This window comes from Cervus elaphus, chromosome 19 (genome assembly GCF_910594005.1).
Source record: "Cervus elaphus chromosome 19, mCerEla1.1, whole genome shotgun sequence".
Classification (NCBI taxonomy): Eukaryota; Metazoa; Chordata; class Mammalia; order Artiodactyla; family Cervidae; genus Cervus; species Cervus elaphus.
The window spans coordinates 78121481-78136028 of NC_057833.1; the positions used below are offsets into that span (position 1 = coordinate 78121481).

The following is a 14548-nucleotide window of genomic DNA, read 5'->3' on the forward strand; positions in this document are numbered from 1 at the left end:
TAAGACATTAAGTTCATTTCAGCCATTTCTCAGTTATTTCTTTCTTTTTTGGTAAAAAACCCTCCTCTATTTTCAAAGAGAATTTTCTCACATAAAATGGATACGTGAGCTACAGGACATAATGAGGAACCTCCTTTTTTACTGATGTAAATAGTGTCCCAAGGTTCTAATGTTTGGCATTTCAGGTAGCATTGAATCCATCTTAGCATCTATCTGTCATGTGAAAGTACATGTATTTGTATCTCATATACATATTTTTACACATATGTTTAAGTAGCTCATGTCTCTATACTACAACCAAAACCAAAAAGAATTCAAGAACTACTTAGCTATTTTCTTATCAGGAGCACTTGGTCCTTTAGGAGATTTCATTTGATTTTAGGGCATTTGGTGGGGGGAAAACATTTCTGAGACAAAACATGTAGGTATTTTTTTAATGTTAATATTTTAGAAAGTGTGATTTTAAAGATTATTTCATTTCAATCCCATTAGTTTACCATATTTTACACTTTAATGAGAAAGTGTTAATGTTATAATGAGGGAATCCATAAAGGGAAACTTTATGGTAAAAAAGGAAAGAAAAGGTCTTTAGGCCAACCTCCTATTAAAGTCCTGCTCAAACAGTTCTCCAGTAAAACAGGTCTCATTCCAGAAAGGTGAATATGCAATAGTAAATCCTGCATTTTTATAGAAGGTTATTGTGCTATAATAAGTCAGTCATTTCACTGTCTCACATATAACCCACTCACACGGGTGTGGCCCTGTGAGGCCCCAGCATAATTTCCAGTCTCAGTTATCTGAGAATCACAGTCCCTGAATCATGATCTGCACTGATGCTGGTAAACCTTTCAGCAAGAGATGCTTGAAAGATTTTCACAGAGTGCACTATGCCAAGTTAGTGTAATACTTCATTTCAACACAATTGCTTAGGTTTAGTTTGAAAGTGTAACACTGATTATACTTACTGATTTTCAGGCTCTGTTCCAAAAAAAAATTTTTCTTAAATCAAATTCCAGAGTGTAAAAAATATCAGACTGTAAACATGATATTTATTCTCTAGAGTTGGGATCTGAGATTTTTGGGCTTTGTGCCTCTCTCAGTGTGTATGATAATTTTTAGTTCTAATATGTGTTCTCCCTACTAAAATTTTATTAAAATCTTGACCTTTTCATAAATGTAATTAGTTTCACTACAGTAGAAGTTTTGTATAATATTACACTGGTCACAAAGAGCTGAAATATGTACTGTTTTCAGAGCTTGGAGAAACAATTGAGGCTGAACCATAAAGCCTTTACTCGGCAGCTGACCTTTGAGAACCGGAAGACCTTAGCAGCTCAGGCTGCCACAAAGACTCTGCAGATGGAAGTAAAACATCTTCAACAAAAACTTAAGGTACTTTTTTTAAAAGCAAAATGTACCAAAACTTGTGAAATTCAGCTTCCAAAAATATCAGAGCTGTTGTTATTCAGTCATGTCCGACTCTTTGTAACCCCATGCACTGCAGCACACGAGGCTTCCTTGTCCTTCACTATCTCCCGGAATTTGCTCAAACTCATGTCCATTGGGTCGATGATGCCAACCCACAATCTCATCCTCTGTTGCCCCATTCTCTTCTTGCCTTCATCTTTTCTAGCATCAGGGTCTCTTCCAATAAGTCAACTCTTCCCATCAGGTGGCCAAAGTATTGGAGTCTCAGCTTCAGCATCAGTCCTTTCAGTGAATATTCAGAACTGATTTCCTTTATGATTGACTGGCTTGATCTCCTTGCACGCCAAGGGATTCTCAAGAGTTTTCTCCAACACGACAATTCGAAAGAAAGCATCAATTCTTTTGTGCTCAGGCTTCTTTATGATACAACTCTCACATCTGTACATGACTACCAGAAAAACCATAGCTTTGACTATATGGACAATTCAGTTCAGTTGCTCAGTCATGTCTGACTCTGCAATCCCATGGACTGCAGCACACCAGGCCTCCCTGTCCATTACCAACTCCTGGAGTTTGCTCAAACTCATGTCCACTGAGTCAGTGATGCCATCCAACCATCTCATCCTCTGTTGTCCCCTTCTCCTCCTGTCTTCTATCTTTCCCAGCATCAGGGTCTTTTCAAATGAGTCAGTTCTTCGCATCAGGTGGCCAAAGTATTGGAGTTTCAGCTTCAACATCAGCCTTTGTCCACAAAGTGATGTCTCTGCTTTTTAATACACTGTCTAGGTTTCTCATAGCTTTTCTTCCGAAAAGCAAGCATCTTTTAATTTCACGGCTGCAGTCACCATCTGCATTGATTTTGGAGCCCAAGAGAATAAAGTCTGTCACTGTTTCCATTGTTTCCCTGTCTATTTTCCATGAACTGATGGAATCAGATGCCATGATCTTAGTTTTTTGAATGTTGAGTTTTAAGCCAGCTTTTTCACTCTCGTCTTTCACTTTAATCAAGAGGCTCTTTAGTTCTTCTTTGCTTTCTGCCATAAGGGTGGTATCATCTGCATATCTGAGGTTATTGATATTTCTCCCAGCAACCTTGATTCCAGCTTTGAGCTCCGTCCAGTTTGGCATTTCACATTACATACTCTGAATATAAATTAAATAAGCAGGGGACAATATGCAGCCTTGACATACTCCTTTCCCAATTTTGAGCCAGTCTATTGTTCCATATCTGGTTCTAACTGTTTCTTCCTGACCTGCATATAGGTTTCACAGGAGACAGGTAAGGTGGTCTGGTATTCCCATCTCTTTAAGAATTTCCCACAGTTTGTTGTGATCCACACAGTCAAATGCTTTAGCATAGTCAATGAAGCAGAAGTAGATGTTTTTCTGGAATTCCCTTGCTTTTTTATGATCCAACAGATGTTGGCAACCAGTTGATCTCTGGTTCTTCTACCTTTCCTAAATCCAGCTTGTACATCTGGAAATTCTTGGTTCATGTACTGTTGAAGCCTGGCTTGAAGGATCTTGAGCATCACCTTGCTAGCTTGTGAAATAAGTGCAGATGTACCATAATTTTTACATTCTTTGGCATTGCCCTTATCGGGAACTGGAATGAAAACTGACCTTTTCCAGTCCTGTGGCCACTGCCTAATATATCTTTAAATTACTTAAAGAATAGCTTTCTCAAATTAAGTTTTTCCCCTAGGAACAGAAATTATTAGAATGAGTTAACAGCCTGATGAATATGCACTATAATTAGAAAAATTAAAACTCTATTTACAAGACTTCTGTTATCATTTTTTATCTCATCACATGAAGTAATATTATTGTACCTTGTTAACACTTTCATTTCAGTTCAGTCACTCAGTCATGTCTAACTCTTTGCAACCCCATGAACCGCAGCATGCCAGGCCTCCCTGTCCATCACCAACTCCCGGAGTCCACCCAAACCCATGTCCATCGAGTCGATGATGCCGTCCAACCATCTCATCCTCTGTCATCCCCTTCTCCTCCTGCCCTCAATCTTTCCCAGCATCAGGGTCTTTTCCAATGAGTCAGCTCTTTGTATCAGGTGGCCAAAGTATTGGAGTTTCAGCCTCAACACTTTAGTGGAACCCAAAATAAATTTTTGGATTAAAGAATTAACTTATTAAAATATTTCAAATAATTTTAGTGGCCCATAAATTCATTTTATTTGTTTTTTTGAAGCATAGTTGATTTACAATATTATGTTAGTTTCAGGTAGAAAGTGGTTCAGTTATATTTTTTCAGGTTATTTTCCATTGTAGGTTATTATAAGATCTTAAATATTATTGCCTGAGTTATACAGTAAATCCTTGTTGCTTATCTATTTTATATACACATAAATTCATTTTAAAGTCTCACTTGCTTCTTACAAAACTGACTTTTAAAGTATGGCCTAACTGGGAAGGTATTATATCAAGTGAAATAAGTCAAACAGAAAAAGACAAATACTGTATGATATCACTTAAATGTGGAGTCTAAAAAATACAACAACCTAGAGAATATAATACAAAAGAAGCAGACTCATGAGTATAGAGAACAAACTTGTGGTTAACAATGGGAAGGGAGAGGTAGAGGGGTACTATAGGGGTAGGAAAGTAAGAGGTTCAAACTATTAGATATAAACTAAGCTACAGGGAAATACAGTACAATATGGGGAATATAGCCAATATTTTACAATAAGGAGTGTAACCTTTAAAACTAGTGATCACTATGCTACACCTGTAACTTATATATTATACATCAACCATAATTCAATTTTTCTCAGCAAACCAGGATGTCAAACCTTCTGTTTTGCCAAGACTTAAGAAGTCAGCACTGAGGGACTTCCCTGGTGGTCCAGTGGCTTAGAGTCTGTGCTCCCAAAGCAGGGGACCTGGGTTCAGTACCTGGTCAGGGAACTAGATCCCATATGCAGCATGAAAGGCCCAGTGCAGCCAAATAAATATTTAAAAAAAAAAAAAAAAGAAGTCAGCACTGAAATCTCAAGCTAAAGAGCAGTGTTTTTGTTCCAGGTCCCACCCACCCTACACTGGCTGTGCAGCAGAAGTTTCTGTGATGAGGACAGTATTCTCTCTCACTGTCCAACCCTGTGGTCACCACCCACATGCAGGACTGAGCATCCACAATACAGTTGTGACTCTCAGAACTGAGTATTTTTAATTCTACTTAATCCAAGGAACAACATGGCTAGTGGCCACTGCATTGGACCACAAAGAACAGTAAACTTGTTGGCACAGACCCAGGGAACAGAAAAAAATACTGTGAAAGAATTTGGCCTGCAAACTCTTCAAAATATTGTCTGAGTCACAATGGTTTATCACTCTGTTTAGAAGCTAGTGCTTTTTGGGGACTTCCCTGGTGGTCCAGTAGCTAAGACTCCCCAAAGCAAGGGACCAGGTTCAATCCCCAGTCAGGGAACAAGATCCCACATGCCACAACTAAGACCCAGCATGGCCAAAATAAATAAATATTTTTTTAAAATATTTTTTATGTTGGGAATAATATACGATGATATGGCCAGTTTTTGTTTCTGCTGGAGCTTACCAAGCTCCTCACATTAAATAGTTTTTTACAGGAAATGAAGGTTGATAAAAGTAAACACTTATAGAAATATTGGTATTGTGGTTCTTTATAGGAGAAGGATCGAGAGCTCGAAATTAGAAACATCTATACTAACCGGATACTCAGAAATTTACATGACAAAGAAGATTATCCAAAAGGTAAAGTGTGTTTCAATTATTTTTGCTTGAAATCTGTTTTAAAGTATGTAGCCAAATTTTCCTAACTAATATCATCAAGATAATGGACATTTTTTAAATTAATTTATTTATTTTAATTGGAAGCTAATTACTTTATAATATTGTAGTGGTTTTTGCCATACATTCACATGAATCAGCCATGGGTGTACATGTGTCCCCTATCCTGAAACCCCCTCCCACCTCCCCCTCATCCCATCCCTCAGGGTCGTCCCAGTGCACCAGCCCTGAGCACCCTGTCTAATGCATCGAACCTGGACTGGCGATCTATTTCACATATGGTAATATACATGTTTCAATGCTATTCTCTCAAATCATCCCACCCTCACCTTCTCCCACAGAGTCCAAAAGTCTATTTTTTAAAAAATCATTTTATTAGGCATTGAAACATAATATAGAATAATGAAACTGCCACATGGTTGAAACAGCTAGAAGAAAACAGAAATGCATTCCTTCTCCCCATCATCGGCTCAGTCCTTTTTGTCCTCACTTGGGTGAATGAGAGGATAACTTTCAGTTTGATGCAAAATGTCCACCAAATACTGAACTTTCTAGGTAGATCTGTCATCCAGTGTGTGGAGTTTTTGTTTTGTTTTGTTTTTTGTTTGGGTGTTTTTTTTTTTTTTTGGCAGAGCCTCATGGCATGCGAGATCCTAGTTCCCAGACCAGAAATGGAACCCACACGCCCTGCAATAGAAGCACCAAGTCCTAACCACTCACTGGACCACCAGGGAAGACCCTGTGTAGATTTTTAAGGTTAACTTTATTTAGGTACCTTTGGCTCAGATGGTAAAAAATCTGCCTGCAATGCAGGAGACCAGAGTTTGATCTCTGGGTTGGGAATGGCAACCCACTCCAGTATTCTTTTTTTCATTTTTTTTATTTTTATTTATTTATTTATTTATTTGTCATACATTGATATGAATCAGCCATAGATTTACACGTATTCCCCATCCCGATCCCCTCTCCCATCTCCCTCCCCACCCGATTCCTCTGGGTCTTCCCAGTGCACCAGGCCCGAGCACTTGTCTCATGCATCCCACCTGGGCTGGTGATCTGTTTCACCATAGATAGTATACATGCTGTTCTTTAGAAATAGCCCACCCTCACATTCTCCCACAGAGTTCAAAAGTCTGTTCTGTATTTCTGTGTCTCTTTTTCTGTTTTGCATATAGGGTTATCGTCACCATCTTTCTAAATTCCATATATATGTGTTAGTATGCTGTAATGTTCTTTATCTTTCTGGCTTACTTCACTCTGTATAAGGGGCTCCAGTTTCATCCATCTCATTAGGACTGATTCAAATGAATTCTTTTTAACGGCTGAGTAATATTCCATGGTGTATATGTACCACAGCTTCCTTATCCATTCATCTGCTGATGGGCATCTAGGTTGCTTCCATGTCCTGGCTATTATAAACAGTGCTGCGATGACCATTGGGGTGCACGTGTCTCTTTCAGATCTGGTTTCCTCAGTGTGTATGCCCAGAAGTGGGATTGTTGGGTCATATGGCAGTTCTATTTCCAGTTTTTTAAGAAATCTCCACACTGTTTTCCATAGCGGCTGTACTAGTTTGCATTCCCACCAACAGTGTAAGAGGGTTCCCTTTTCTCCACACCCTCTCCAGCATTTATTGCTTGTAGACTTTTGGATAGCAGCCATCCTGACTGGCGTGTAATGGTACCTCATTGTGGTTTTGATTTGCATTTCTCTAATAATGCCACTCCAGTATTCTTGCCTGGAGAATTTCATGGACAGAGGAGCCTGGCAAGTACAGCCCTTGGGTTGCAAAGAGTCAGACACGACTGAGCAACTAACACTCTCACCTCAATACAGTGGGTTTCCTGGGTTGCTCAGTGGTAAATCCACCTGCCAATGCAAGAGACAAAGGAGAGGCAGGTTCGATCTTTCCCTGGGTCAAGAAGATCCCCTGGAGAAGGAAATGGCAAACCCACTCCAGTATTCTTGCCTGGGAAATCCCATGGACAGAGGAGCCTGGCAGGCTACAGTTCATGGGGTCGCTAAGAGTCAGACACAACTGGGTATGCATACACCTCAATGCAGTGCACCCATTTTAAGTGTGCAGTCCAATGGGTTTTGACACGTGCTTATACCCATGTAACCACCACCTCTGTCTAGATGCAGAATATGGCCATCTCCTCAGGAGGTGCCCTTGTCCCTGGCACTCAGGTGAGGGACCCTCCAGCCCCAGCCCAAAGCCACCTCTGACCTCCCCTCAGTCAGAGAAGCTCAGTTTGCCTGCTCTACAGATTCACAAGTGGGTTATACAGCAGGTCCTCTCTTGCATCTGTCTTCTCTTGTTCAGCAGAGTGTGTTTGAGACTCATCTGTGTTCTGCTATTATCATTAGTTTGTACCTTTCTATTGCTGTGTTGTGTTTGTGTTTAGTCGTTCAGTCATGTCTGACCCTTTGTGACCCCATGGACTGTATGTAGCATGCCAGGCTCCTCTGTCCATGAGATTTCCCAGGCAAGAATACTGCAGTGGGTTGCCATTCCTTTTTCCAGGGGATCAGTAGTACCTTTTCCTTCAAGACAGGATGTACTTACTCACTCCCCTCCCCACCCCACCCCGGACAGACAAGACTGGCCAGCAAGATTCTGCTAAGAAGAGGAACAACAGAAACACCTCTTATTTTGCTAGAAGTAACTATGTATTTACTGTTCAAGGCAACAATCTCTTTGCTTTTGGTTTATAATCCAGAATAACAGACAGCAGAGATGATAATCAAACATGGGGTTATTTAAATAGGATAAAACCTCCAAGGAAAGTGGCTACCAGATTTAGAAGTCGTGAACTTTAGCGTGGGCGATCTAACCATTGATAACCAAGAGCTCTGACGCAGGAGACACGGTGGCGCCCCTCTCACAACTGCAGAACTATGCTTCTGAACCCCTCCTGCCAGCAGGGGCCGCTGTGTCCTCCCAGAGCAATGCCCACCCATCCTCACGCCTGCTTGTCTGGGTACCACTGTGATACCCAGGACCTCTGCAGCCCAAAACAGGACAAAAGCGCTGACGTGGTGGAGGAGAAAGTGAAACTGGCAAATGTTTGATATTTACTGAACATCTTTAGAAAATGTCTAGTATACTTTGTTTTATTATTACATTACCAACTTCAGTTGTTATTTTCTATTTAAAATCAACATTGCTTGCAAATGCAAGTTATGCTTCTTACATATAATGAATGTAACTGTTCTGTAGTTTCTTCAACAAAGTCAGTACAAGCAGACAGGAAAAGTTTTCCATTTACAAGTATGCGACACCAGGAAACCCAAAAATCGGAAGATATTCCATCTTGGACAACTAAGGTACAGCAAATTTGAATTCTTGAAGTGTCTAATTAAACATACTTTTGCAAACATAGGCTCTACACACTTGTTGTATACAAAAAGTAGCTGTATTCATTAAATAAAACACAATTTAAAATTATCTCTACCACCAAAAAACATTTTTTGCCACTTTTCTAAATTATAGAGCAAAAAGACAACAGGAAACAATGGTCATAAAGAAAAATCTATTGAAATAATCCATGCAATTACTCCCTGTATCAGCAAACTACCAAACCAAGAGGATTCCAAGAGAAAATATGAAGGTAATTTTAACAACTGGTAAAAGTCTCGTTTACACTGTGTTTTTTTAAGTTGTAAGTACTGTGTGTGTGTTTAAAAGTATACATAAAACAGATGTGTTCAGTTGAGAGAACTGTTATAAAATAAACACCTGTGTAGCCACTACCTTGTTTAAGAAACAGAACATAAGCATCCCCTGGGACACCCTGTGGGCCCTTCATAACCATAACGCTCTTGCCCTGCCCCATCACCACCACCAAAAGCAACCTCGATATTCCATTTTCTGCCACAGCTCCCAAACCAGTGTGTATCCTAAACAACATATTCAGTTTTGAAAAACTGAGTCTCAAACCCAAACCCAGCTGAATTAAGGGAAGCACCGCCCCTGAAGAAGATTCCAGAGCAGGCAGGCCGGACACAGACTGGCTGCAGCTTCCCTGAGGGCACAGGGCCTGGCCAGGGTCAAAGTCACTCACAGTCCTGGGGGATGGGGACCAGTAAGAGCCAGACACGTGGCAGGGCTGCTCTGCTGGTGCAGGAAGAGGCCCCGTACACTGGGCCCTGGAGCATTCTCGGCCCACCCAGGCTGCAGACACCACAGGGGGAGGGACACCGCCCCCAGGCCGCGGCCGGCCAGGATGGACCAAGGACGCTAGAAGCTGGGGGGTTAGCTGGCAGAGTCTCGGTGATGCCAGCCCTTAAGGCCGAAGCCCTTGGCCTCGGGCCTGGTGCCCTTTGCCTCTGTGGTCCGGGGGCTCCCATCACCCTTCCTGCTGGTTCCTGCCCCCTTCTCCACCAGGTCTCTGTTACTCCCCTGTGTCCTCCTGTAATGAATGCCACCCTGGACTGGGAGCACAACCTCTACTGGCTTCTTGAGAAACAGGTGCACGTAAGGCAAATCCATGCACTTTTCCCTGGGGATGTCATGGTTCTGCCCTAGACTTGGTTAGTAATGGACTGGAAAGAAAACTCTAGGCTGAAGATCATCTTCCCTCAGAATGTTGAAGACACTCCCCCATTGTTTCCATGTTAAATTATTGATATAGGGGCATCTGGGTGACCCTCCACCCAGCTGGGCAAGCACAACCCCCAGGAAAGAGCAGCCATGGGGAAGAGCCCTCAGGGGGCCCTCAGGGCCTCGGGCAGTGGGCCTGGAGAGGCCACATCTTAGCTGTGGGGTCCAAGTGGCTTTATTTTCTTTTTGTAATGTTTATTTATTTGGCATGCCAGGTCTTGGTTGCAATATGTCCAACTCTTTGTGACCCCAGTGGATTGTAGCCTACCAGGCTCCTCTGTCCATAGGATTCTCCAGGCAAGAATACTGGAGTGGGTTGCCATTTCCTTCTCTAGGGGATCTTTCTGACCCAGGGATTGAACCTTGGTCTCCTGCTTTGCAAGCAGATTCTGAGCCACCAAGAAAGTTTCATTTTCTTTTTGTAATGTTTATTTATTTGGCTGTGCCGGGTCTTAGTTGCAGCATGTAGGATCTAGTTTCCTGACCAGGAATCAAACCCAGGCCCCCTGCATTGGGAGTGCAGAGGCTTAGCCACTGGACCACCAGGGAAGTCCCCAAATGGCCTTAGAATGAAGTTTAAACAACCCCCAGGTCGGGCTGAAACCCCTGGAAAGCCACTGCTCCAATGCAGTAAATACTGATTCTGTTTACATTTTCCACCTGTTTTTTAGTTCATTTTGGTAATGGCTCAGAAGATAAAGTATCTGCCTGTAATGCAGGAGACCTGAGTTCAGTCTCTGGGTGAGGAAGATCCCCTGGAGAAGGAAATGGTAACCCACTCCAGTATTCTTGCCTGGAGAATCCCATGGACAGAGGAGCCTGGTGGGCTACAGTCCATGGGGTCACAAAGAGTCAGACACCACTGAACAACTAACATACACACATATTGTCCTAGAAAGTTTCTTCATTTGCTTGACAAATATTTTCTGAGCATATACTGTGTGTCTGGGACTGCTCCAAACACTGGGGGAAAATGCACCCTAGGGATCCTGTGGCCTTGGGGAGATCTGCAGTGAGGGAGGGCAATGGGTATGAAAAAGAGGGTCCAGACTAAGGAGGTGGTAGGGAGGGGCTGGGGTGGAGGGAAGGATGAGGTTGAGTCCAGACAGCTCAGGAGGAGAGACCAGTAAGGACATGACCTACTCCCGGCACAGAATGTCCCTGGGATGCCAGGGCCAGAGGAGGGGTCATATAAGGGCTGTGGCCTCCAGAAAGGTCCCCTGGAGCTGGAACCAGCTGGAGCAGAGGAGGGAGCATACCCACTTCTGGGGCCAGGGGGGCCAGGCGGGGGCAGGGGAGGCAGTGGAAAACAAGCACGTGACCCCCATGGTCTCAAATGTTAACATTCTCATCAAGTGTTATAGGGCATAATATTAACAGTTATTTAGAAGTAATTATATGTTTGACTGACTTCTAGGCTCACCATTAATTCTTGAAACATACTACTTTCTCCTCCTAGTATTTTTTTTTCATTTTCCTAGAGTGTAGGTAAATTATTTTATTCAAGAATCTATTCACATGAGAAAACATTTCAACTCTCTGCATACCCAACTGTGTCCCCATTCCCCCTCACAAATGATAGCCTCGCTGAGTGGCTGGCAGGGAGTGATGCTGCTTCCTCAGAACCCACGCGGGTCTGGTCCTGGGACGAGCAGAGGGCTGCACACGTGGCTTCCTGGGTGCCTGGGGAAGAGGCAGCAGAGGAAAGAGCATCTCTACACCCAACAGTGTTCTGCAGTTGTCTCTTCTGTCAGCACATGCTACCTTCTCATTCTCTGTAATTACTGCCCAGATTGCACAGCCACACGCATTCTTGGGGGCTTCCCAGGTGGCACTAATGGTAAAGAACCTGTCTGCCAACGTCAACACAGGAAACATAAGAGACGGGGCTCGGTTCCTGGGTCGGGAGCATCCCCCGGAGTAGGAAATGGCAACCCACTTCAGCATTCTTCCCTGGAAAATCCCATGGATGGAGGAGCCTGGGGGGGGCTACAGTTCATAGGGTCCTAAAGAGTTAGACACGACTGAAGCGACTTAGCATGCATGCACTTGCTCTAATTGATTCAACCAGGACTCCTTTCAGGGATGTTCCGGATGTTTCACTTTTACTAAATCAGGCGACAGTGAACATCCTTAGACACACTTTTGTATATTTTGGTAGGGTTTGGTTCTAGAAGGGAAGTTGTTGGGTCTAAGGGCATGCTCACCTAACATTTTGATAGAGACTTCCAAATCACCATCCAAACTACCTACCAGCTTACACCCACAAATGGGGAACAAAAGTTTCCATTTCCCCATATTCTCACCAGTTCTGAAACTTACTTGCCAATTGGATGGGTGAAAAATACTCTCATTGTTTTTTAATTGGCACAACCTAGCTGGTGATGTTGAACATCTGTTAATAATATATTGGCAAAGTTTATGAACATCGTTTTCTTTTGGCTTCATAATTTTCACTTATCTGGTATGTTCTACAAAAGTATAACATATCAGACTTGCTAATAGCACCTTTCCCTGGATTCTAGGGTTGTATGCATTACTTTTCTTTCCTTTTTGTCATTTTAATGTGCTTGTCAGGAGGTGTAAATAAGTGTGCTCAACATGCCATCTTGAAACAGAAATCTATTAATTTTAAAAATCAATAAATTGACTATTTTTCTACTACAGACTTATCCAAGGAAGAGCAAAATTTGGAAGCACAACCATCTCTGAAGAATACTGGACAACAGAGAGAGAGAACAGAAAATCAAGAAAAGAAGGCCACTTTAGTGAAAGAAGAACAGGAACTACCACCAAAAAGAATTCAAGTAATCCATCCCGAAGGGGAAGGTGGTCAGGAAGATGATACAGAAAAAGACAAGTTTAAAGGAAGTCCAGAAATCAGCGACATGGGTGATATGCCAGATAAAAATGCTGCTCCAAATATCAAAATACCCTTCAGACAAAGAAAGCATTATTCATTCACAGAAGCAATCGAAAACCTGCATCACGGGCTTCCTGCCTCAGGCGGGCTGGCCAATGCTGGCAGCATGAGACACACTCATAGCACAGGCAAGCACCACAGTCACTCGGAAGAAATGAAGCCGGAGCATCCTGCCATCGCCTACGAACCCTCCTTCGCTAAATCTTCCAGAACAAACGCAAAAGACACAACTTTCAGGGAGAAGAAAAGCCATCTAATGGAGGAACTCTTTGGGTCAGGCTATGTCTTAAAAAACAACCAAACAAGTACTACTGTTATGAAAGAGCCTGAGGAGACTTTGCAGACTACGAAGATGCACCATCTACCCGCTAGCCAGGCATCCGCCAGCAATGCTTTTGGAGATTCTAGAGTAACCGTAGTAAATTCTATTAAGTCATCTTCACCCACAGAAGGAAAGAGAAAGATAATTATTTAAATACAATCAGTATCCTAACCCACTCTGGATTTATGTGCCTTTAGTCTTATAATTTTAATGTGTGTGTTTTCAATACGTAAACTGATTTTTAAAAATTAACATTTTGTTTTATTGCTAATCTGATTTTAAAAGTTCATTGTATATTATTAGCCAATGACAACATTTCAATTACAAAATTACATCTTTTTTTCCCACAACTGAAACATGTCCACTATTTTTTGGAAGACTGATGATTCATTATATTATTTCAATATTCTATGCGGCTCCACAGCTAATAAGTCTAAGTTAGTCAACCCAAAACATACATATTTCATACCTGTCAGAACCTTATCAGGAATCAGACTACATTGTAACTTAAAAACATGGAAGCAGCTCTGAAAGAGAATATAAGAAGTCTCTTTTTTTTTTTAAAGAAAAGACAAAAAAGCACATTGATTACCAAGTTTGGTTTTATGAAAATTATTTTTGAGCATCTCTTATTCAGGTAAACTGGGTATCCAATATCCTGCCCTGGTTGTTAACACTTTCCTCAAGTACACCCAAGAGTCCATATTTTTTATTTATATGTGTTGAATATCTGTAACTTGACCCTTTTTCTATCAATCTTGTTTAAAAACAGTATATTGTTATAATTAGAGTCCACTGGGTTAGCTGCTCAGTCCTAATGAATATATTCATTATACTTCTATTTTATATTAGGACTGTACAGAGGAGACTGTACTCCCAATGTTAATCAATTAACTTACCTTCATTTATATATCAGCTCAGTTCATTTCAGTCACTCAGTCGTGTCCGACTCTTTGTGACCCCATGGACTGCAGCACGCCAGCCTCCCTGTCCATCACCAACTCCAAGTTTACTCAAACTCATGTCCATTGAGTCGGTGATGCCATCCAACCATCTCATCCTCTGTCGTCTCCTTCACCTCCCGCCTTCAATCTTTCCCAGCATCAGGGTCGTTTCCAATGAGTCAGTTCTTTGCATCAGGTGTCCAAAGGATTGGAGTTTCAGCTTCAACATCAGTCCTTCCAATGAATAGTCAGGACTGATTTCCTTTAGGATGGACTGGTTGGATCTCCTTGCAGTCCAAGGGACTCTCAAGAGTCTTCTCCAACACCACAGTTCAAAAGCATCAATTCTTCGGCACTCAGCTTTCTTTATAGTCCAACTCTCACATCCATACATGACTACTGGAAAAACCATGACCTTGACTAGACAGACCTTTGTTGGCAAAGTAATGTATGTACAAGGGTAACTTTTTTATAATTAGACCATATTATTTCCAAATATGTTTATGGGTTGGTGTTTAATATTGTTAATCTAAGACTGTAGTC

At 41.9% G+C, this 14548-nt stretch overlaps 1 protein-coding gene across 1 annotated transcript in view; it reads left to right on the forward strand.

The window, feature by feature from the left end:
• LCA5L (lebercilin LCA5 like) overlaps nucleotides 1-13237 on the forward strand; it is a 34671-nt gene extending 21434 nt beyond the window's left edge. Inside the window, exons 4-8 of the mRNA XM_043874384.1 lie at nucleotides 1255-1392; nucleotides 5090-5174; nucleotides 8434-8540; nucleotides 8707-8824; nucleotides 12484-13237. Coding sequence (XP_043730319.1) covers nucleotides 1255-1392; nucleotides 5090-5174; nucleotides 8434-8540; nucleotides 8707-8824; nucleotides 12484-13214 — 1179 coding nt within the window. The 3' untranslated portion in view covers nucleotides 13215-13237. The remainder of the gene's footprint in view (nucleotides 1-1254; nucleotides 1393-5089; nucleotides 5175-8433; nucleotides 8541-8706; nucleotides 8825-12483) is intronic.
• The last annotated feature ends 1311 nt before the right edge of the window (nucleotides 13238-14548 follow it).